This window comes from Amphibalanus amphitrite, unplaced genomic scaffold, assembly GCF_019059575.1.
Source record: "Amphibalanus amphitrite isolate SeventyFive unplaced genomic scaffold, NRLGWU_Aamphi_draft 000636F_arrow, whole genome shotgun sequence".
NCBI classification, from domain to species: Eukaryota; Metazoa; Arthropoda; class Thecostraca; order Balanomorpha; family Balanidae; genus Amphibalanus; species Amphibalanus amphitrite.
The window spans coordinates 297704-323264 of NW_024882130.1; the positions used below are offsets into that span (position 1 = coordinate 297704).

The 25561-nt window shown below is 50.8% G+C and overlaps 1 protein-coding gene across 12 annotated transcripts; it reads right to left on the reverse strand.

Moving 5' to 3' along the window:
• Nucleotides 1-204: 204 nt before the first annotated feature.
• On the reverse strand, nt 205-24599 carry LOC122363722 (peroxiredoxin 1-like). 12 transcript variants are annotated; one of them, XM_043333280.1, is made up of 6 exons: nt 24382-24567; nt 15533-15604; nt 5625-5840; nt 3284-3452; nt 666-794; nt 205-492 (listed from the first exon to the last, which is right to left on the reverse strand). In XM_043333280.1, the coding sequence occupies exons 2-6, from the start codon at nt 15599-15601 to the stop codon at nt 404-406; spliced, it is 672 nt and encodes a 223-aa protein (XP_043189215.1). In that variant the 5' UTR covers nt 15602-15604; nt 24382-24567; the 3' UTR covers nt 205-403. The 12 variants fall into 12 exon arrangements, with proteins under 12 accessions (XP_043189215.1, XP_043189216.1, XP_043189219.1 ...); XM_043333281.1 differs by having other exon boundaries at nt 15533-15634; nt 24382-24549; XM_043333284.1 differs by having other exon boundaries at nt 15533-15608; nt 24388-24547.
• Between the last annotated feature and the right edge of the window lie 962 nt (nt 24600-25561).

The window sequence follows — 25561 nt, forward strand, 5'->3', positions numbered from 1 at the left end:
GGAAACGACGGACGGGTTCAGACCCTTCCAAATATCGCGAGCCTAAATGCAGGGCATGCAAGGCCCAATCAAAAACGTCTACGGGAAAAAATCCCCACATCGAGGTAGCAGTCAGGTCGTATAAGAAACAGAGCTGGCCTCTGGCAGGCCGGTACGCAGTCACCATCTACACCATCTCTTGCTTTATACAATCCAGACAACAAATTACACCGTTCCAAAACGTTCATTTATTCATGACATGATGACCAGGTAACAGAGTATCACTAAAAAAACAAAACGGAGCTGGCTATAGATAATGGAAAGGACTCGGTGGTTCCCCGCCGCGGTGGCCCTGCCATCTAGTGGCAGACGGCACAACCACCGGTTCTTCTGTGTCTGGCAGATGCCGCCTGAGTTGCGCCGCTCACTTGTTGGCCGAGGAGAAGTACTCCTTGCTCTTCACTGGGTCGGGCTTCATGGTGCTGGAGCCGGGCCGCCAGCCGGCCGGGCACACTACCACAAGACAAACGATCATTACATACTGCAACATCACAGTCAACGATCACACACAGCAATTACAGGAAAACGGTGGCCCTACGTCGATACCGCTGCCGTGTCGCGCGTCTGTACCGAGCGTCCGCTGCACCCGGGGAGCAGTATCGGACCCCCACCCGGCCGTCACTCACCCTCTCCGTGCTCGTCCGTGAACTGGTACGCCTGCACCAGCCGGAGTACCTCGTCCACCGACCGGCCCACCGGCAGGTCATTAATGATCAGCTGACGCAGTGTGCTCTTGCCGTCAATGATGAACAGACCTGCCGGCAGAGGGTGACGAGTCAGTAGAGGTCAGTCAAGGTCAGAGTGTGGCCAACACAGGTCATAGAAGTCAGAGCGTGGTCAAGAAGGGCCAGTAAAGGTTTGAGAAGCTAAGAGGAATGCACAGGACTGGGGATTCATGTGCTTAAAATACACCATTGAGGTCAGGGGAAATATTGTATCAGGGCAGTCCGAGAGGCCACGGGGAGAGGTCACCAGGATAGAACCACCACCACCCACTAGCCTGCGACGCACTGAATCATGACGCTCAGCAGGAACATATTGATTACCACTGACCACCACAGAATGCTCGAATACATCGTCGGGGCTGCGGAGACAGCTGGTGCGGAACGGCCGCCAAGATGACCGTGAAAGGAACGCCGGGCGACATGGAACAGAACGGAACAGTAGGAGGTGTGAAACGAAACTGCAGGGAGGCGACCGTCTGACAGCAGACAGAAATCTCCAGACGATGACTGTAAATGGCCACAAGATGATGACTACTGACCAGTGCAGTCGGGCAGATGTTTAGGTTTTAGAGAGAGCCCGGCGTGCTTTGGTCATTGAGATCCCCTCCATTAGAAAAGTGTCACGATATTCAGGCATTTGAAGATCGATCGGAGACTTCAATTCACAAAATACCAAAATATTCAGACAGTCCGAAATCGGTAAGACAAGTTTGGACCTGAATCATACCTATCAGGAACACTCCAAACAGGGGACACGGACCAGGCTGACGCCACTGGCACAATCACCGCATCCAGCACCAAAGAGATGACACAGACACGCTGACAGAAATATAAACAGAGACACAAACACAAGACCAAAGGGTGTAGCGTGGCGCCAGGGGCTAGAGTCGGCAGCGAGGCAGGGACGCGCCACCCTTCCCAGCCCAGTTAAACCTAGATCGTACCGACCGACCCCACCCCAATCGAGCGGGTTGGACTGCACGCAACATTCAGTCACTCAATAATCCCCGACATGGGGAGTCAGAACGCATTTGTACCGATGAAAGGTTAAACGCTGCTTCCCCTGACGCTGAGTAACAACAGCCGAGTTCATATCGCGAACCGCGCGGTTATCAAATCGAGGAAAATACAGGCGAAGATGAATTGGCAGTGTCGTTTTTAATAAGTTTGCGTGATAGCAAACGGAGATTAGGTTACATGCACTAAATGAAAACGACTCTTTGTCGATCTTATCACATCATTACGCCAAAATAGTTAGCTTAGATATATAAAAAAACAGAATTACTGCTTTTGATGGACACCATCCGAAAATGGGGTTATCCATAAGGATACGATACGGATGACAGATCGCAAAAGACTTAAATATATTGCTCAGAGATAGGCCACACAAAGCAGCGGACCGACACGAAAACAAAGAAGGGGAAGTTATCCTAAGCATGCCGTGGTTAGGGTTGTTATGATGTTATGCCATTACGTTTGCAGGAAACGCCTCCACTCTCCAGTATGGATTACTATCGGAAAAAATCCAGTTCATAGAACGATTCTGCAACAGGTCTAAAGATAAGTACCCTATTAAGTCATATCCAACAGAAGGAAAATTCCCGAGATATTTTTGGGTACAAGTCCTCAGGCAAGCTTCAAGTCAACGTCACTCAATGGGAAATTGTTGGCCAGCGCCTTCCGAGACGGGTATGGGAATAAGGTAGGAAGCTAGAAGCGCGTGGGTGCGTGTGTGCGGTGGGGGGGGGGGAGGGGGCTTGGTGCCGGTAGTTATAGAGGGATGGAGACGAGATCCTCCATGGGCTCTGACGGCCTAATACAACACCGGATACGGCTAATCCAGTGTCAGTGGCAGAGGGAGAGACCAGAGCTCAGTAGCAGCAGCAGAGGGGCGGGAGGCTAAGAGGCTAGGGCTCAGTATCAACGGTAGAGGGGTAGGAGACCAGGGTTCAGTATTCGCGGCGAAGAGGGGGGGGGGAGTCTGAAGTATCAGCGGAAGAGCAGAGGGAGCAGTACCGACTGACGACCTCAGTACAGCTATCTCTCACCAACCGAGCCGATCGCACAATACACAGATAACGACGTCAAACAGTGAGCACCGCAATACGGGCAAATACCACAGCGATACCGACCGACCGAGCAAAGGGCACATAGCTTCAGGTCGGTCTCTGAGCCTCGAGTAGATTAGCACGGTGTTACGAGCTGAATTACACTACAATAGGCACCATCCTGCTTTAGAAGCCACTTTAGCTGCGGGGGTATCCACTAGGATGCGTCACGTCCGGCCTTGTCAGTTTCAGTCAAAACCGCATTGACTCATCTGGTCAGTCCACGAGCCTATCCATGAAAGTATGGTACGTTATGTAACAGGTCGGCTAACCCGGCGGCCAAACAGACTAGTCCGTTTGTCGAACAAAAAGAGGGCAAAACCGCGTCCGATCAGGTCAATACACGCGTCTACCCGGCTTAGAGAACTAAAGAAGAATCATTGAGACGGTTCGCTGTGAACAACTTCTCACCTCTGAAAGGCACACCCTCGTCCTCCTTGAGGACACCATAGGCGCGGGAGATGGCCATGTTCTTATCGGCCAGCAGCGGGATGTCCATCTCACCCAGACCGCCCTCCTTGCGCGGAGTGTTGATCCACGCCAGGTGACTGAAGTGCGAGTCCGTCGAGCAGGCGAGAACCTGTGGGGGAGGGGAGATTGTCAGACACAGGGCTGACGGACGACAGCAGGCACATGTAAACTGCTGAGAGACGAGAGCAGACACGCGTAAGTCACCGACAGACAGACAACAGACGCATAAACTTATCCCAGAATATGCGGCACGGTCCTTCTTCGACAGACAAACGCCATCGTTTGAACAGAACTTTGCTCGAAAGTGAACTTATGACGTGTGCACAGAGAAAAGACACAGAGACCGCAAAGGCGATGGCTAAGGGAAGGTAACGGGACAAAACATGTAAAAATAAATAAAATTATTGGCTATGCATGGTACAACATCTCGCCAACGCATGACATGGGATCGTGCTATTCAGTAAACACCCACGCACAACCACCACATCGCCAACCATACACCTGGACACGGAACGGTCACGAAATCGCGAGTACTTGGAAAAAAGTAGCCAACCAGTCCTGGTTCACATGGAAACAAAGCCGGTTCCTCGTCTCACAAAAGTCACAACTGGGAGCCATGGCAACTTTTTGTCTCTCGCTATAGTCCTGCCGTCCGGTGCCTTCCTGCTTCAACAATGGAGTGTTCTCGCTACAATGGGACCTCACGTGCTCCGTGGAAGCCAGACCATCGCACGGTACGGCACGCTAGATTCAACACAAAAACAGGGAACAAAAACATGAGTGGGATGTGTTTGTCACGCACCGGGTCTAGTCTAAACACAGACAGCGAGAGAGGGAGAGCACAGGGGGCGGATGGTCAGGGATGACGATACAGCAGCAGTGGGAGTCACGAATGCGAGTCATTTAACGATTAATCAAGTTTACTTATATGTAGAAAAACTATATGCGCGTAGATACTGTACAGTGTACAATTTATAAAATCATGAAGGATGACTGTCATCCTTCGGCATCGGCATTACCTGTCATCCGATGACAGGTAATGCCGATTGTTCTTCATACCTACTAAGCTTTATGTAAACCTGATGTTTTTTTTTTCACGTATGGTCCAACACCCTCGTGAATATCCTTCGACATGACACGACACTTTCTGCCGATCAATACCTCAGGGGCGATAATCCACCCTGGACCGGCGTCCGGTTCGTCAAAGTAATGGACTGGATAATATGATTACGGGACTGGGCAGCATCAAACAACCAAACGGCCCGCGCATATGACAAGCCAGCTGGCCATTCACGGACGACAAACGGACAAAACATTACCCAATACCCGCTGGCCCGGTCGGCGACAGCAGCGGCAGTTCGATACCCGGTCCCCTCTCGGTAGGGGGGGGGGGGGTCAGAGGTCGATGGGACGATCGGTGGTCCGATTGGTCTTCGATAGTGGTCCGCGGCAGCGGCCGGGGCGGGGATCGAGCCAGATAGACGCGCCGTGATAGGCAGCAGACGGACTGAGATGAATAAGGGACAATAAAGACGGAGACATAAGAAAGGAGGAAATGCAAAGCAAAGGGTTGGAGGCGAGCAGCTACGCGTTCCAGTTAAGAGCGCATGAGTCTTCAGCAACCAGAAAAGAACAACACACCAACGACAGATTCACCGTTATAAACAGCTCAAATAAACACAAGCATTCCACTACACCAGTTCACACGTTGATCGACTTGCCACAGCACCCCGTTCTACCAACAACCGTTGCTTCATGAGCAACATCCAGCCCTGCAAGTCTTACTTAGCTACCTAACAACACTCACAAGGAATACATAGCAGCGGCTGTAAGTCGAACATAGCCACATAGGGAAGATTCCCTCCCCGAAATAAATTCGCCATTCATGTCACGTGTATGTAGTTGGGAGTTTTCCGACGAGAGCACGCTAAAAAGCGGCCGGCACCACACGTTAGCGTGATAGATAGTAGCGGGGGTTGGAATGTTACCGGTCCTGCGGGGCTGCAGTGATGACATGCGACAGGCACGCCCGGTCCCTGGGCGGGGTGTGCTATACGTCCGCAGCTGCAGCACAGGGGCAGGGACGGCAGCGGCGGCCGGGGCCCGAGCCGTAGCGCGGGGGCAGAAACGGGCAGCAGGGGCAGCAATATAACATTGTGCAGTACGGCGCTATATTGCTGTTCACCCTTGCTACACCATCCTTCCTTCCATCAGCCGCCTAAAATACGGACCGCACGCACATCTGACTGCAAAGCCCCTGATTCTCGCAGAAGCTACTGACCTCGCAGTTGATGTCACGGAACTTCTTGGCCGCCTCGCTGAAGGCGATGATCTCAGTGGGGCAGACGAAGGTGAAGTCGAGCGGGTAGAAGAACAGCACCACGTACTTGCCCTTGTAGTCGTCCAAGCTGACCTCCTTGAACTCGCCGTTTACCACGGCCTGTGTCTTGAAGTAGGGTGCCGGCTGCTGGGGCTGAAGGCAAGGCATGTTGGTGGCCTGCACAGGAGAAAAAGACAACCGTCAGCTCAAGGAAAACAAACAGAAAAAAGAACATTTACATCACACAGGGCAGCAATCTGACCGAATGTGCGCTATTAAATTATAGTACATACATCAAGTAACGCAAAAAGCGGTGTGTTGTCACTACAGCGGTGGAGAAGCGAAGTGGCGGTTCACTTTCAACATGCAGCTCTAATGCCATTACGCTGGAATAGCCAGTGCCCAAGCCGAATCAGCAGCCAGCATCAGTATATCGGCTGGTAACGCCTCGTAGCTCTCCAGCGGGCCGCTTACGCACTTCCAGCGTAACTCCAACAACTAGTCCGCTAACACCTCCCCAACTCCGCTGGATAAGTTCAATATCCCACCACTCGAGCCGGCTTCCCGCCGGGAAAGTCCTGAGTGACCACACGCCACCTCATTACCGCCCCATGTCGCCGCATAGCTCACTCATCCGCCCCATGTCGCCACAAAGCTAACCAACTGAGCTCATCCCTGGTCGTGGCGAGATAGGCTGGCCGGCCGACGGGGCGGGGCGGGGCGGGGCGGTATGTTTGGAGAGCGGCCGCTGCGACTGGTCTCTGTAAATACACCCTGCAGCTCAGTACGGAGTGCCCGCCGCCCGGCCGCTCTGGCCTGTCCACCGGTCCCAAGAGGGAGTGAGGAGGGGAAGCCACAGGGCGCTCAGTGCCAAACGCTGTCCACAGCGGGGGCGATGGAAGAGCGGCTGAAATCCGAGCAGAGCGGACCCTCCGGCTTACACAGCGCGCAGAGCAGGTGCGAGGCCTGGTGCGATTTGTGAGGCTTCCATTGGACATCAGAAAACGCTACGTTTCTTTTTCAGAGCCTCTGCCGAATCAAACTCTGAGCCACATGCAGACGAATTCAGACTTGAGCCTTAGGAGTGGCAAGTTGGCAGAGGTTGCGGGGCGGGCCACACACAAGTGTGGACACACCTGATGGGACTGCAGCAACTGTGTCAACGGACGGCGCAAATCAGGCCCACAGCCGTCGCGGGAGAGCGGAAAGGAGAGGGTCGATAGATCCCAGTCAGACTGAATTGCCTACCTCACCACCACGGTGATGGTCATGCTCGAGAGACCATCAGAGCCAGATCAGCATGACTGGCACAACCAGCCATGAACTGAACACTTCACTGTAAAGTGTTCAGTTCATGGAACTCTTCAAAAACGGCGAAAAGGTTACCGACTGCAAACCGGGCCCATTCAGAAACCGTTTTAGATCAGCCGACGAATTCTAGCGATTCAAGCGTCAATCATAGGACGGCAAGTGCCGTGTATCTACACGTATCACAAGCTCGACATTAGTGGGGTCTGGCCCCTAATGTTCAAATTTGGATCCCCGGACACCCTGATCAAGCTAATGAAGCTAAGCAACTCGTGGCTACGAAGTCCTCTGAACAGGCTGCATCCCTTTATTGCCATGAGCCATTGCAGCAGCGGGGAACGTTAGCATTCATCCTTCAACCAAACTGCTGCAACTATCGCCCCCCTCCCCACCTCAGTTTTCACAGTCACGGTAACTCGTCGCTGTTCTGCCACTCACACCTGCATTACGTTTGGCCGGCACTGGCACGTGATTAGTTTGATAATCATAGACAGATATGAACTAATGAAGAGCTTATTGCTGCTCGGAGCGTAGCCATTGAGGCGTGGCTTATAGGAGCGCTCCGGCTTGGCGACGCCACTGCGATGGCAACTCCTCATCAGTGCTGCCTCTCAATATCTCCGCTCAACTCGGGCTTATTTCCTTCAATCAGGACATCTGATGGCTTGTGACGATACTAATCAACTTCCACGCAAAATACATTTCCGGCAGAAAGGAGAAATGATGTGCTACTACACGCGATCGAGGCAGGATCAGCCATGCAAGGCGGGGATTGAATCGGACCATTCTGCAGTGTACGTTAAACTGGTGCGTGCACTGCTTTGGCGGTCAGTGACAGACTCATTAGGGGTAATTCACTGCTAATGGCCAATGGAGTCTTTTGATCAAACGACCGTTCAGCACCGCTCAGCAGCCAGACAGGATCCGCTGCCGACATCCGCTCTAACCCCCTTGCAGCGTAAAATGGACATAATTAGTCGAGCACTTTGATGACTGACACGTGTCATGTTGCGATATGAATCAGCTGCCATCGTATGTTCTGTGAATTATTAAAACCGATGATGGAGGTGAATCATGCAAACAAGGCACATCTTATGTAACACGTCATACACACTTTCCTGAATCGAGAGCGTTCGCACCAGCTAGTTATCGTCCACCAAACAAGCCTTGGTGTCCAATCTGGAGGCGAGTTTTGCGTGCGTGCCGCACATCGACGGACATCAATGTGTTCCCGGGAGAACCCGTGCTCCGGAAGCCCCGTCAAGCAACACAGAAGGCGTGCTGAGCCTTATCAGCGTGAATCAGCAGCGGTTTTCGTGTCGCTGTGTGGCAGTTCAGTGGCAGTGGCAGTGGCTACTGGCAATCAGTGGCAGTTCCGGCCCATGGCGTTATCAAGACGCGCTCTGCTCACGTTAACCCTTTGGTCGGATTCTGAGCCAGACTCCTCAGCCTGGTGTCTGCGAGGCGGCGCGACGGGTCGCTTCACAGCTGGGGCTGGCACGCGCTGAGTAGTCGGCGCCGCGGCCGTCACAGCTGCTCTCACAGTTGGCTCCACAGCTGCCACAGATGTTCCCACAGTGGGTGTCGGTGTGAGGTTGACGACAGACCCTCGGCCTGCCGTGCCGGTCCGGCCGGGCACAGTTTGTGTCCCGCCCTGAACACACTGGCCCATCACCTGCCGAGATGGCGGGCAGGCAGTCTGTATGTAGACAGACCAGAACAGTCTGTACACACTAGCCTGTAGACAGAGCAAGCAGTCTGTAGCCGGACCGATGCGGACTGCAGTCTCTCAGTAAACACTGACAGTCAACAGCCATCCAAGAACATACAGTACAGTCAGACCAGTACAAAAGGCACGATAAAACCCGCTTCATATGCCTTAACAGCCAAGATTGTGAGATTTATCCAGCAGACAACACAGTAGTTACACTGAGTGCAGTTATATATCCCTTGAAAAGGGGAGGGCCGAACAGCAGGTTGTGCAGTTACGCGGCACGCTGTCCATTGTTCACATTTTCTCTACATTGAAAGCAACATTGAAAGTGCCCTACTGTTTTGTGATGGGCTACGCTCCCAAAAATAGTAAATTACATGTCACCGCCAAGTTCAAATACCACGCTGCTCCGAGATCTGCGCGCCAATCCAGTGGAGACTCGCCATTCAAACGCAGTGTGAACTAGGCCAAATTCAAACAATAGCTTGTTGACATACTTCCACAGCTTACTTCTACAGTCATCGCACTACAACTACAACTCCCAGCAGCACGACGATCAACAAAGGAGATTGTTTATTGTTTATTGTTTATTGTTTATTAGGCATTGTCAGCCACAGGCAAAACCCAATGACGGCTGAGGTCAAAGTAAAATATAAACACGCACACGCACACACGCACACACACAAGACACACACTATTTCATCACACCTGCCTACGCACATGCATATGCCTATACCCACCACAGACAAAAAGCCGCGGGACACTTTAAGACAGCAATAGCTCGTATAAAAGTGGCAAAAGGCCAAAACACTGAGATACAATAAAAAAGGAACAATAAAATGACACATGATCTGTAAATTTATGCAAAAGATAAAAGTAATGCAAACAATAGCAGCCTACGTGACTACGTCATACAAGTACCAAGGCTTCGTGCGTAGGCACGGATGCGCGCGGTGCAGTGGGGACTAGGCTGAAAGAAATCCTCGTCTGGATATTTGTTCAGGAACTCATTCACTAGTTTCGGGACTCGTACGCCGAGGCCGTTCTTCACCGTATCAACCCGTCCAAAAGGTACGTTGAACAAGCCCGTCTGCCTAGAGCGCCGGCCAGGAACACGCAGCGAAAACATAGTCACAAGTAGCCCACAGTCCAGTCGGCCGGCAAACACAGAGCGTATGAACTTCAGGTCGGTCTGAACAAGTCTAGCTTTGATGGACATACAGTGAAAATGTTGGAGGAGAGACTCATAGTCCATCGAGCACCGGCTATGCGTCTTGGCGCCTAACCACATCAGGTAACGGTGTTGCAGTCTCTCCAATCTCGCAAGGTGAGTAGGTGCTGCGCCACTCCAGACGACACTCGCGTATTCCACAACCGATCTGACATGGGCATTGTACGCCGCCATGACTGCCCGGTGATCGAAGTACGGCAGCCGGGTACGGTGTGAGACCTGCATGCTGCGCATAAGTAGACCTAGCATGCGGTTGGCCTTGCTCACACAGGCGTCAACATGCGCGCCAAATGTTAGCCTGGAGTCCAGGATCACACCCAGATCTCTGATCTCCGTACACCGCTCGAGTTCGTGACCATCTAAAAAGTATGATGATGCGATGGGAGATGTACGTAAAGTAAAGGTGATGGTCTTGCATTTAGCCGGATTGAGCCTAAGATGCCATGTTTTTGACCAGTCATTAAGACGGCTTAGATCAGCCTGAAGAGAGTTGACGTCCGCTGGACATTGAATTCTGTGGAAAATTTTGACATCATCAGCATATGACTATGACAGTGAGCTGGTCTGAAGTTGAGACGGAAGGTCAGCTACATAGCATGTGAAGAGAATCGGACCGAGAATGCTGCCTTCCGGAACTCCAGATTGCACTGGGATCCAGTCCGAGTGCTTGCCATCCAGAATGACCCGCTGATAGCGGTGGCTGAGGTAAGAATCAATCCAGCTATATGCCGATTTGGCAGCACTCTCCAGTATGGACAATAGATCAGCGTGTGGAGAACAGAACGCTTTCCACCGAGTCCGAACCGAACGCTGACAGAACGTTACGATTGGATACACCCGTCCAGAAGTAAATAGAGGAGTCTGTGGCCCAACAGATGACTTCAGAGAGAGGCAGCCCCGCCGGAAACGCGGTCGGTGCAGCTCCATTGACAGTGGACAAGCTGGGGGATTCCTCACAGCTCCCGCCTGTCTGCAGCAGCGGCTGCTGTCAGGAGCAGGCCGAGACGGTGGCCACTCCCCGTCGCGGTCATTCCCAGGCCTCGGCGGTTTTCAGCGGTGAGCCCTCCCCTCTCTTTCACTCTCCCCTGTTCTACCCACGCCACCACGTGGGCTGGCTGGCGCCGACCCAGCAGTGAACTCATCAGTCTACCTCCCCGCCACAGCGGCGTCGGCTAGGAGGTGGCATGGCGTCACCTTTGATCGCTAGGTCAGCCAAACAAGGCCAGTCCACTCCATAACAGCGGTGGTTGGACCGTCCCATCGGGAGGCAATGGCGGATCGCGGGGGCACATCAGGACATCACAACAGGTCCATGAAACTCGCATAGCGTTCCGAATTGCTGCAATTTAGTTCCGATCCAGACGTATCGAACCAGGTAGTCATGAGCATAGTCGTCTAGACTCGTCACCGGACGTATTGGCGCGTTGGCGTAGGGCCGCCAATATGCCATCAGGCGCTCAGTCGGCACGTCCGATCGACTGAGGTCTGAGGCAGCCAATGAACGACCAAGGTCAGGCGGTCGGTGCCGAGTCATAAAGCGGCCCTCCCCCGCGCACAAATCACGGACGGGATCGCTCTCAACAAAGGAGTCTCCAGCGGCATTCCAGACCGCCATGATTCCCTGACGCCGATCAGCAACCACAGCCCTGCTTATCAGGAGTCGGCGAGGGCCACGACGGAGTCTGCTCAGGTGCAAAACGCGTGCCGTCCCAACAAGAGCAGTTAATACAGCAGACCCGACCCAGACACAGCTGTGGACTGAGGAATGTGAACCGGTTCGAGTTTGCCGACAGCGGACGGGAGCCTGACAGTCATCCATTATATAAGCGTCGATAGTCCGTTGAGAGGGATGGGAATAACGAGAGAAGGGTGGAAGAGTGAATGAGAGCGAATCACAGTAATGGAGAAAGCGAGAGCGAGAGAAAGAGCGAAATAGAGCGAGGGAGAGAGCGAGAGGGAGAGATGGGGAGGGAGGGGCTAGTACCGCTGACTGGCACAAACACGACACCGGAGAAGAAGATATGTTCTTTAAACAAACCGTGTGGGTAAGCCAACTAACCACTCGACCACTCGAGCTCTGAACAAGGCCAAGCTAGAGGCAAATGATGTTCAGCTCGGCCAAAATATGTCGATCACTGGACTGTCAACCTGCACCACCGATGTCATCTGCCCTAGCACCAGACCAATGCATTATACATGCCGACGGCTGGGCGCAGCCCTGTCGCCGAGGTCACCACCACTGTCTGCCGCTGCCGACAGTTCTGGAACGTTCCAGGCCGCCGGAGGACGACCCGCTGCGGCCGGGGAGTGGCGCCTCACCACGCAGTCGCATGGCGGCCGCTGGAGCACGCCCCGCTGCCAAGGCCGCCCCGCGCCGGGCCGCGGCGGCAGCCGAGCCGGCCGGCGCGGCGGGCGACCACACGGGTCAGCGGCCCCCAGCGGCCCCCGCCGGGATCTGGGCCGACCCCAGCTCATACCGCCGACCCCCAATCTGATGACGTCACAAATCAGACAAGCGGAGAGAGATTATTTGAAGACATTCCGCAGTGCCCGAGACAGCCAAATGTAGTCCTAGCTGGTCCGCAAACAATTATACCACTATCCACCGCACTCCTAGCATACAAAACAAAAACGTCTATTGACCCAACAAAGCCGTAGGGAAGGCTCCGCGCACCGGTACCAGCACAGCATCGGGGCCGACACCGGTGCCACCGCGCGCCCGTCGGGGGTCGATACCACGACGGGCGGCCGTCTGAAGTGGCCCCCTCCGCCGCTACCGGTCGGCTGACGCCGGCGGTCGATGGTGACGCCGCCGAAATGAAGCCACTTGGGCGCATAGAGAGGCGGGTCTGGATCTATGCGACGCTTTCTAGCTAGCCGTACCAACGTGGCTAGCTTCAGCACCGGCGACGGAATAAATGTAGATCCACATGCCAAGCCCTGAGCCGGCCGGCGGAAACGATTATACCCACACCGCCTCACAGCGGCTCACGTCACTCAGTCTACACATCACACACGCAGACTCCGCGTGTCCAGTTCACTCGCGTCAGTCAGCCAGAACCGCAGGCGCACCGACAGGGCCATACCTGAGTGGAGCGGAGTGAAGTGAAGTGAGCTGACCCCTGGCGTCGGGCGATCCGCGGCAGACAACCACCGGGTGGCAACTGGGACCTGAGCAGCGCGCTGCCGCCGCCGCGCAGCCGTCCGCCGCCGCCGCCAGCGCCGCCCCGGGCCAAGCATGACGTCAGAATGTTACGCAACACACCGCCGGACGGTGGAAAAATGACGACAAACTGCTCCGAGGGCCATTCAGGAGCGTCCGGTCTTCCGAAGCGTCGAGAGAGTTATGAACCTACCGTTCCTGTTCAACTACCATTGCACAGTGACGGGTTGTGGGACAGGTTCGAGGTGGCGTCAGTTTTCCTCTGACGGAGCCGTGATCCATCCTCGGTCAGCAGCGCGACCCAACGTGTGGACGGAGCGGCGGAACTCGTCATACCAATATCCGGCGGTGGCATGGAGTGGTCTCGGAACCGAGCCAACTGCAGTGCGGGATCCATTCACGTCCGTATGGCCCGTTGATCACACTGCATGGCAAGGACCGGCACAGTCCCGGTGTCAGATTCGGTACGGTACGAGTGTCATTAAAGCGCACTCGGTGTCAGAACGGCAGTGACTTCTAAGTAATAAGCACAGTATGGGAGTCTTGGAGTCTTGAGGGGATCAGTTCCAGTAAGTGGCAAAGTTCAGATGCCAGCCCAAGCATCAGCATGGCAGATTTTTTATGTTACTGACGTTAGTATAATTTCAGTGAAATACAGCACCCTTATCAGTCTTGCCATCACTTTAAATAGCCCTCAGAATCAGTATCGTCATACAGACACAGACCAGCGCAGTCGCCTGAAGACGCTGCTGCTCAATAAGGAAAAAATCTAGCGAGCTCCGTATCCGACGAGGTTGCTGGATCATTCAAACAAACAGGCCATGACGGTGACTTCCCGACGAAGATGCCGTGACGACCAGCTGCTGTGGCCAGACTAGAGAACGAATATCCAATCTGACTGGAGGGAAAATAAGTCAGAACGTGAAGCTCGATTGAGCTCAATGCATGGCGGAATAAAATTGAAAACCATAATATCTTGAGGCCGAACGTAAAGCCAAAATTGTACAGTTCATGCGTGATCCTTCTTCCGTAACAACTCAAGGCTACCTACGTCAAACGCAACAAATCAAAGACGTTCATATAAAATGAATTTACACTGAGGAAACCAACATGGATTAATCTAATGCATAATGAAGCCTTTTGAAGAAAATGCAAAGTGATTCGGTAAAAAAAAAAAAAAATACAGCGTTTCAAAACGCGTGAACCAAACAAAGTACATCATCACCCAACCGGAGTTTCTAAAAGATCTCAGCTTCCGAAAATTACAGTGCACTTTTCAGTGAGTGCCGTCAGTAACAATCTACCCTTCTGTTTCTACCGATGAGCCTTTTCAATACAATACAGTAAGGCCATCTATGGTGGTTCGTGCGCTTCGGTCGCCGCCTTCAAACAGAGCTACGACAGAGGGCCGGTCCGTAGCAAACTCTAAACGTGAGAGGGAGCCACCGGCGCAGGGAGCGAACGCCAGGCACCAGTCGCTGGAGGGATCAGGACCCGTAGTTACCAGAGAAAGAAACAGCAAATGTTACACGGCGCCACTGACAAGAAGCCGATGTTTTGGAACAACGATCTATTCAGTGGTAAAACAGCGAAATATTCCTAATACATGAGCGCACGGCATGCATCGCTCGAGCTCGAATCGTGACGGGGCTGGCCAGAGATGGCGAAGCCGTTTGGTACGCCGCAACTGTACCTATAGTAGGAACAGCACAACTGATCAAAAACTGAATGAGCACTTTGATAAATGCAATGTGAGCAAAAGAGCGATGGAGCAATTCTGTTGAAAACACAACATCACTAGGCATGCAATAGCATACCATTTGCGGTATATACCACAACTACTACAAATAAAAGTGCAGAAAAGCATATACCTATCAAGCTTAGCCAAAGCAAGGAAGTGCTACAAGCAGCAGGCATAACAGATCAGGCCACCACCGGGTTCCTTAGCATCATTCTCCAGCCTCGTTATCGACCACGGACACAGGTAGCGCTCTGTGCAGGCCGTGGAAGTCCTCCAGCTAGTAGCGACCAATATTCCCGTGGCCGGACAGCTAAGGCCGTCGCACACGCTATCCATCCGGCCGCTTCATTCGGCCGTTACAGAAGCGACTTCCTCGCGCGAGTTTTGGTCATTAAGGTGGCCGCACACTAGGCCGTTCGGCAACAGGCTGATTCGGTCGGTAGTGGAAACTGTACCATCGATATTCTCGCGTCTACTGGCCGACTTTTGCTAATCTAGCAGTCAAACGGTAAATATTGCACCAAATGAATGCGCAATATTCACCGTTCGATCGCCTGGATAAGCAACCGACGGCCGGCAACCGGGAAACCATCGCCGCTACAGCTCCCGCTACCGGCCGAATCGGCGACCGAGTGCCCTAGGCCTAGTGTGCGGCCGCCTTCATATCGCGACCGTCACCGTTCCCTCAGCCGGTCCATCAAGCACTCCTGACCTGGGCGACGAGTGAGTTGAGACGCGGCCTCTTGTGCGGTGGAGAGGGCTGGTTCTCGGACGACCCCATGACCTGTGGCGGCGGCGGCGGAGCTCACAGAAGCTAGCGAACACACACGATCCGTGGGAGAGGCGGACCGAAGCCCGCAAAATGACATGATGCGTTCTTAGTGTCTAAGTAACCAGGATGCATTCCAAGTCAAAGGCAACAAGATGAATGAGTTGGCTACCACTGCTCAAAGTCCAGGCTGCAACTATCACAAAGCTGATCAATTTCAGATTAATATGGATGAGCAGTAGAAAAACAAAAACAAACTCAGGTCAATCCTAGTTTTATCAAAACCAGATATGTGAGCAATGGGCTAGAGCAAAGTAATCTCAAGGTACCAGACACATGCAATGCAACATTGCAAGAAGGGTTCTGAAATCCTAAAATCAAGGGACACAAATTCCCACCAATAATACATATCACAACAAATGACTTGGCCAATGGCAGAGATTCTGTGTGCCTGTATAATGCAGGCACTGCTAGTGCTGAGTGCTGACTGCTGGTCCATTCAATGCCAATCACATAAGAATTCCTCAAAATGACAATTCCCGTTCTGAAAAGTAGGTCATCCCGACACCTTGTTGATGATACCTATATTCCAAGAACAGCCAGAATGATTGTAATGGAATATAGTGTGGTGGCCATGGATAAGTTGCTTCACAGAAGGCTTTCAACTTCCATCTGCCTGACATTACTCCTAAATACCAAGGAAAAGAGAAGAAATAATAATGCTTTTAATAAGCTAGAGACTTGTAGAGATCTATGTTCAGATATTTAAAGAGAATTGCCATGAAAATAAAATGTATATAAATATAAAATGAAATAATAGCATCGCTATTGGTATTGCTATAACTTAAAATCCAGCACTTTTGAAACACAATTATCTGGAAATACAATATACCTAAGCCTAGTAAATTGGATCAAATAGATACATAACCAGAACTCCCTATATTTATTGAAAGTATTCTTTCTAAATGATTTGGAAACTGAAAGTCACTAATTCCATACCCACTCTGTTTTGGAGGTCTTGTAAAAAATGACAAAGGCTAGGAATTGCAAAATGCAAATATACCTAGATATTGATATTCCTGGATTCAAAAATCAAAATGAGACTGCATTGCATGCAATACTGTGTAAGACGCAATGCAGCATTGTAAGCAATTAACTATAGATGAATACAAGATTTTCATACAAATCTGGCAACCTTTGAAGGTACTCATTGTAATGCTCATTATAAATGCAGAGAGAATGATAGTGAAATAATGATTAGCCTAAGCTGTCTAAATAAATGCAAAATGCCATGCAAAAAAATGCATAAATACCAACCACAAACAAAGCTTTAAATAAAGCAGCAAACAAGGATAAATGAATTAAAAAAAACAGATAAATAGGAGAAAGTCATGTGTTGTTCGTGTTTGTCAGTCAGTTCGTGTTTGTCCCGAGGCGCAAGACGTTCCAAGGCGGTATCAGGCCCATTGACCTCTAGAAGTCTAGACACACTTTTAGACTTTTCATAACGTGCCGCCCGGCAACGCTGTAAAACTCAAGGTCATTCTGACAGGGGGGCATTCGTCGGCCTGCGGCAAACGTTCACCGTTGTTGGTCGTATTCCCGTTGGTGAGCGGTCTTGCTAAAACTCGGAAATGACGAAAAGTTGTTCTGCGATCGGGTGCACGAAGAGGCAAGGAGGTCAACCCAGGCATGGCACCGTTTTGTCGTTCCACAAGTAAGTTTATGTGCCTGAATTAGCTTTTTAAGGATCTTCTTTTTAAAGATAGGTCTGCGCCGTTATTGTCGTCAGGCGTGCTGCGTTTCGGCATAAATTGAAACACATATTTCTAATTATTAATTCGGTTGAGTTGAGAAAGAGAATGATAGATTAAGATGCGTTAAGTATAATTTCATGTATTTCTGAACAATAATGCTATTTTTACCTTGTTGATTGCTGCCATCAGGAGGAATTTTCTACACTGGAAACAGTTTGAGATAACTAAATCCAATTAACCCAAATCACATAAAAACCTAACCTGAAAGACTCATAGCCATCAGTTGAGAATCCACATTATTTCAAAATTCAATATTGTGTTAGGAAAAGGCAAAAGCAGTGATGTGGTTGATGATAAGTGATACCTAACCAGCAAAGTAATACCACGTAAAAATCACAAGATCCTACAAGCACAGTGATCCGTCATCAGAAAGATTTGAGCTTTTTACAGGGAATTGAAATGTGTGTTTTGGTAAGAATAGTCATATGAAGTAAAAGCAAATCTAATTTCTTTATCATTCATGGAAATGTAACTACGCGTGCTTACTGCGTAGCCTCTCATAAAACCGTGGCCCTGGGCAGTGGGCTTGACGAGATAGTTATCTCTGGGCAGCCCAGATCCTGTCAAAAGGACAGTTTACCCTCAGTTATCTGTTAGCCTACCCAAAATTGTACCTTTGTCACCCGATCTATGTCACACTTGCCCTGCTTTCCATGTGTTCTGCCCTATCTCGAGTAGGTACTGGCCTGAAATCCCTGAATGATGCCCAATTTTTTCAGAGCCGCCCCAGTTAGATCATGTCAAACCCTGCCATGTTTTTCAGACTGTTTTTTTAGCTTCTTGCTGTCCAAGAAGTGATATTTTGATGATTTATTATGGATAAAAATGTGAAAACTAAATTGATTACCTACCTACTAACTTTTATTTGTTTGCATTATCTGCTTTGTCTATAAGGAGGCTGAAAAGGACTTATATTGAGGACATTACATCATAGATGGGCTAACATCATAGATGGGCTAAGCTCAACTGCTGTAGCCTGATCACGGAAATCAAAGCTTGGGCAGTGTCAGTATTACAACAGTAAACCCATCTGTCCTATCCTACAGCTGCCATCTGTTCTGGTTTCTTATTAAGCTTCTTAAGCTTGAATGGAATGATTGACTAAAAAGAGCAATTGTAATATAGCATATAAAGTATAACAAACAACATTACAATCTACCTACTCTGTATTGTTAACACAAACGTGTTTCGTATTAACATCACCAGTATATTAATCTGATACAGAGAGACAAATTATAGTATCAAGAGAATAAATAATATAAAAGAAAATACGTTCTAAGTATTGATTGTTGCTGTATGTCCTGGTGTCTATAATGTCCATTATATATTTTTACTGACATGTTGTCAGTTTTGTTTGATAGGTAATGTCTACAGACTTCAGATATCAGGCTTAAAACAGTTTTCTTTTCTTTCAGGTTTCCTCATGAAGATCCAAAGCTGCTAAGAAAGTGGATGGCTGCAGTGCGGCGACGAGGAGATCACGGAAGGCCATGGAAGCCATCACTGACTGCCATGCTCTGCAGTGATCACTTCTCTGAAGATGACTTTCGTCCCAGCCATAAGCGCAGAGTTCTTCGTGAGGGAACCATCCCATCTTGGTTTGTGTTCCCAGGGAAAAGCGGTCAAGCTGAACGCAGAAGTCCCCTGAAGCGAGCTGGTGCCAGCTTGTCTTCACCCAAGGCCAAGCGAGTGAGACGGGTACTGCTTAGGAATACAGATATGTCCGGCCTGTCCGGGCCATCAGAGTCGCAACAGCAGCAGGCTGCCTCAGAAGAGGTCCCAGAGGAGGTCCAGCTGCTCACAGTTTCAGAGGAGCCTGTGCAGTTCACTGTTGTAGAGGAGCTCCCGCAGCCCACTGTCTCGGAGGAGGTCGAACAGTCCACTGCCTCCAAAGAGCCTCAGCAGCCCACTGTACAAGAGCTCCAGCCGACTCTGCTGGACCACAGCTACTCCTCTAGTGTGGCAGAGCGCCACATCCACAGTCCAATGAAGAAGATGGTGGCCAAGGTTCGCCAGCTAAACTATGAGAAAAAGAAGCTGCGTCAAAAACTGAAGAGACGCGATAGGCGGCTGAAGTGCCTGAAAAGCACGTTGGATGCACTCAAGGAGAGCCAGGTGATGGATGCTAACCTGTTGGACAGCATCCGTGCGCGCTTTGAAAATCCAATTGTGTCAGAGCTATTTGCCAACGAAGTAGTGAACGGTGGTCGCAAAAAGCGTGGTGGGCGAAGATATTCCGAGGAGATAAAAAAGCTCTGCCTCACGCTACATTACTACTCTCCCAGAGCGTACAAGTTCCTCGCTAAGAACTTCTCCCTTCCTGGTGTAACCTCGCTGCAAGAGTGGACAAGGAGCGTCGGATGCGAAGTCGGTGTCCTCGACGAGGTCTTACAGACCCTGGCCTCTCAAGTAGCCTCGAAGAAAATCGACCCAAACTGCTGCCTCATGGTAGATGAGATGGCTATCCGAAAGGCAAAAGTGTACTCCCAGCCCAAGGACAAGTTTGTTGGCCATGTCGACCTGGGAGCAGGTGATGTGGAAGACTCTAGACTGGCCACAAATGCCATGGTGTTCATGGCCGTTGGGTTGAAGGGGGTGTGGCGCCACCCAGTCGCGTACTTCTTAACTGATCACCTGACAGGAGAGACGCAGGCTGAGCTGACCAAGACCGTCCTACGTGCCCTGAACTCAGCAGGTCTGAAGGCTAGGACGCTTGTGGCAGATGGTCTCCAGGCCAACATGACGATGTTCGCTCACCTGGGCGTTCAGAATATGCAGCCGGGACAACTCCAGCTTCCCATCAGGAACAACTTCTTCCTGCACCCTGCTACAGGAGAAAAGGTACACATACTCCTTGATGTCGTCCACATGTTGAAGTTGTTGCGGAACCTGTTCGGTGAACAGAAAATGCTGCTTCTGGATGGCGAAGAGATATCCTGGAAGTATGTACAGGTGAGCATTAACGCTAATCAGCGGTTGCTGTAATGGGTTTATTTGATTTTAACCACTACCCAGCTTTTTTGTATACTGTGCATAATGTTGTAGTGAATATTTTTTTGTATATTTTGTAGTTGTTGTACTTAAACAATAATCAGCAATAACACAACCAGTAACCACCTATCAGGATGCTGTCAACAGTGTCATTTACATTTTTTTGCTTTTATTGTGCTTAAGCATTAACCAGCAATGACCAGACCTTTCACTCAGCTTTGCATTAATATAGCAGTAGGCAGTAGCATTGAAGTAATCTGACTGCCAGGTCGGCTGCCGACGTTCTTCATCAAAATAATTTTGGTTTGTTTTTTCACAGGCGCTGTACGCTCTTCAACAGAGGGAGGGCATCCGAGCTGCAAATAAGCTATCTCGCCTCCACATCGAGTACAAGAAAAACAAAATGAAGGTAAAACTCGCGGCTCAGCTGTTCAGCAGCTCGGTGGGCAATGCCCTGCTGTACATGGCAGAATCTGGCCATCACCAGTTCGTTGGAGCTGAAGCTACGGCCCGATTCATCCTGATGATCGACCAGGCGTTCGATTACCTGAACGGCAGTAGCATCTATGGCAAGGGCTTCAAGGCTCCTGTAACCGCCAATAACCTACCGTGAGTAGCGATGGATTCAAAGCGATGGATACATTTTTTTGTTGCTATCATTGTGCTTCAACATTAACCAGCAATAATCAGACCATTTGCATTGACTCATTTTTGCCTGAATATAGCTTTGAAGTAACCTGTTTGCCACGATGCCCTGAAATATTCATATCGTGCCAATTGCTTGTCTTGCTTATTTGTCAGTCTTTCACATTTGTTTTGCATCAAAGGTGTTCGAAATCAGCTGCTAGTACTTTAAATCAAGGCTGCGGCGTCGGGGTCGTGGTCGTTAGTTAATTTGTCCGGAGTCGGAATCGAAAAAATCACCGACTCTGACTCCTGCCTGGAATTACAGTCGTTTAAACCAGCTCCCGTTTTTTTCGGGTTCCTGACTTATTCAACCCTTTTCAGGCTCCGGCGTCAGTTCCTGGCGGAGTTCAGCTCCACACTGTTCCGGCTGCAGACGGCATCCGGAGAGCCGGTGCTGAAGACGCGCCGCTCCACTCCTGTGTTGGGCCTCTGCCTCGCCGCGCAGTCCGTCCTGGACGTCAGCGAGGCTCTCCTGGAGCAGGAGGGCTTCGCGTACGTCCTGCCCTACAAGATGAGCCAGGATCACGTGGAGCTGCTGTTCAGCCGTATCCGGCGCATGGGTGGGTTTAACAATAACCCAAACGCGGTGCAGCTGCAGCACGCTCTGCGGAGACTGGCTCTCCACAACTTCATCTCGCCATCTGCGACCGGCAACAGCACGGCACCAGCTGACGAGGACAACGGCAACGACGACGAGGTCGGTCTGCTGCAGATCCGTCGCCCACAACGGCAGCGCTCGGCACTCGGTGCAGGTGATCCGATGCCGGCGGTAGTGCAGCATGTCCTCATGACGCCCGGCAACCGGTCTGCGTTTGTGGACGACTCTGTCGGCTACATAGCTGGCTATGTGTGCCGTAAGCTGATAGAGGGCAGCGTGGTGAAGTGTGGAGAGTGTATAGGTGCACTTCTCAGTAACGAGGAAGATCCGCCATCACGCGAAGTGATGAGGCTGGTCGAAATTCGAGACAACGGGGGCCTTCTCGTCCCATCGGCGTCGACGTACGCAATCATTGCGTCATCAGAGCGGCACCTGACTGCGCTGAGAAAGTGCGGTGAAATGGGACAGGAGAACCTGTCTCTGAGGATTCAGTGCTCCGTACTCGCTCAGTTTATGACTGAGCGCAGTCATGAGCTATTCCCTGGCGTGCAGGAGCACATGTTTGAACCTCGCGCAGGTGGATGCCACGCAGTGAGTCTGCTGAAGCAGGTGGTGGCCCGGTACCTGCGCGTCCGGCTGCATGCCTACGGCCACTATATCACTCTGAGCGGGATGGCCAGTGCCCATGTGAGGCATCATCTGCACAAGCAGGTGCTGTTTGCGCGGCAGTAAGTATATGTGCCATATGAGTATGTGCATTCAATAGTGTAGGTGGTATTTATTTTTTTTTTGTATGCATAGTTGGTGTTTTGTCGTTTTCGCTATCTTTGATATTTACGTGATTTCACTCGCTGTTTCGCTTTATCCACCAATTTGTGAGTTTTCGTCTGGAAAAAATTGTACGTGAGATGTAGCAGTAATGTGAAATGTCCGCCATCCAAAATTTATTTAGTGTCAATTTTCAGTGTCGTGTACTTTTATTCTTTTTTTTGAGGACATGAAATATTCCGGGAAAAAGTGGGTGATAGCCGGGAAGCTGCTTTCTGTTAGATGACGGTCTTTGACACTAACAAATGTAATTCATTGTGAAGTCAAGGGAATCGCCTTGGCCTGATTCGTTCCTGGCATGTGCTTACTAGTTTACAGACACTGTGTGACAGTGTAAGTGACTGGATCTTACTGAGAAACGCCTCTTTAATCTAACTTGAATTTGCCGGACACCTTAGTATTTCGACGGAGCGCGGCGTAGATGTATGTATCGATGTATGGCTGTTTGAGTTGAGCGGAGTTGAGCGCTGTGGCCGGTCAGCTGGCTGGCTTTCTTTCAGAATCTCCTGCTTTCTGGTCTCGTTCTGGTCTCCCAACAGCAGACAGCGATGCACGTTCCCAGGTTGCCAAAGAACGTACTTAGAATAAATACTGCACCGCCTGAAGCCCGTCGTTCACCTCCCAAACCGTGGAATAAGGCTTCGAGATCGGCCCTGTTCCATGGGGCTGTAACGTTGCCGATCAAGTTTTGTTGTTCCCTAGCATACATAATTGACTACTTAATGCATCTGTGAAGGTTAAAATGTTCTAACCCAAACAGGTTTATCAGCATCCGCATCCAAAGTTTGATATTTCGCCATAGCCTTAGCATTACGATGCTAACTCACGCCCCCAGTCGTGTGGTGGCGCTAGTGTCGCAAGACAGGAACGGCCGGCCGGGCGCCGGGCCAATGGGAGTCGCGCGTCTAGTCTTTTTTAGGTCAATGATCAGGCCCATGTCACTCCACTTTTGATGACATCATAAGGGGGTCACAGGACAATTAATGGCGCGGTGCGCCACAATCGCTCCCAAGCTACTGGCCAACAGCTGCCATTTTTGAAAATATTATTTTGAAATAAAGTTTCGAGTAATGAAAATATTGTAATAAAGTTGTAACTTAAATCTATACCATATCTAAAAACTTACTGAAAAATGATTTATCCATAGTAAAAATATAAACTCGATGCGTTTTTACGTTGCTTTCATGCTGTTGCAGAGGGTTTTTAAATCGTCTATATCTTCAAAACCGGCCATTTCTTAGCATATTGCTGCTCTTTTTTGTCGCTGGAAAATTAGTTAAGCTTTCCATTGACATCAACGGCTGAGCGGTATGTGCAGAGTGCCATCAATAATCTTCAAATGAAGTTAGTCATTTTTACGTTGCAAAGGAATGGAGTACCCCTTGCGAGCATCAGGGATGACGTCACTCAGGATCTGTCTCTGATTGGTCGGCGGGGGAGTGACTGTACCTTCTATAGATGGCCTTGGGCGGTATAAGACGTTCATCAGGCGCAGCGCGGATTCAAGAGTGCTGTTCACGGGCACCTGCGGTAGCTGCGGCTCGGCGGTCAGCCGGGTAATGACGTCACAGAAAGTGGGGATGGGGCGGGTGGTGTGACGTCATGCGGCTGCGGCCGGCTGCGGTCGCCTGCGTCTCCTGCGGTTGAAACGATCCGACCGCAGCGGCCGCAGGAACCATTTGTGATGCAAAGTGGCGCGGCAGTTGCGCATTCGTGTAACTTGGGCGGAAAATTGACACGGGCGCCTCAGACGAACGCGTGATGACGTGCGCACAAGTGGGCGGGACTTACAGCCTGCGATCTACCGCAGCTACCGCAGTTACCGCAGGTGTCCGTGAACAGCACTAAGATGAAGAAGCCGGTTCTCTTACCTGAATTAAAGTCGGAAACAGAACGAAGACTGGTGCGCAACGGAGACAGGTTCCTCTTCCCCGGTGAAGTATCTCCCTCAAGCCTGTAACGGCAGACGTGAATTGACAAAAAGGAAATGAGGAAACACTTGAAAATGAGGAAATACGGACTGATCCCGCCCAAAGGCCGCCACGTGTTCAAATATCAAAGCGGGGGAGGGGCGCGCGAAGCTTTCGTCGCAACAGCGCCACTAACAAAAGGCACGCCAGCGCTAAATGAAATGATTATGTTGATCATACTAGAGACTAGAGTCACTCAGGTAACTGACTCATTTTTATTTTTCGATTTGTGGTGAACTGTTCCGTTTTGCATGATGCATGTTGCGCATGTTGTGAGTGATTGCTGCATGGTGTGGCTACTGTCCCGTTTCCGGCGCATGCTTACTGGCTTTTCTTTTGTCAGGTGCCATGCCTCGTTGTTTGTTGAATAAAGCCTTCGCAAGACGCAAGTTCAAGTGGCTTTCAGTTCAATTTATTGAACTGCACTGGCGGTCCCAGGGGGGGGGGCCACGGGGGCCATGGCCCCCCCTTTAGTGCTGAAAGGTGGGGCCATACTATCTTTTGGCCCCACCTTTCAGATCGAACACAAGTCCTAGAAAAGCTTTTTGTATGTTTCATTTTCTTTCTTGTGCCATCAGACGTAAATTTCACTCATGAGTGGGCTCAGTTTCGTATTCTGTCAATTTGGTGGTCAGCGTCGCTGGCACCGGTTCACGAGTATGGCCGCATCTTACATGGAATATCAGCGTGGGTTTACTTGAGGCTCTCGTAGGCCCAGCAATGGCTGGCATGAGACCTCTTCGGCAGTGGCGGGTGGCCCTGCCAAAGGAGCGTGGCTCTAAGACACTAAAGTAAGACCTCATGGGTTGGTGCTGTGCACCTCAGAAGCCCGGTGGTGACGCCGTATGCCGGCTTGGTTTCTTAAGGATTAGCGTGGGATCTCCGGGGCCTGCATAGAGTTTGCATTAGCTAGTATGTAATTTCAGAGGCCTGTATGTAATGTGTACACAGTGGCGGTCGCGGGGGCATCAGGGCCATGCCCCCCAAGGCACATAAAGGGGGCCATCATATCATTTGCCCCCCCCCCCCTCAAGCAACCGATGGGCCCTCATAGGTGTATGGGACCCTGGCCTTGATTCGA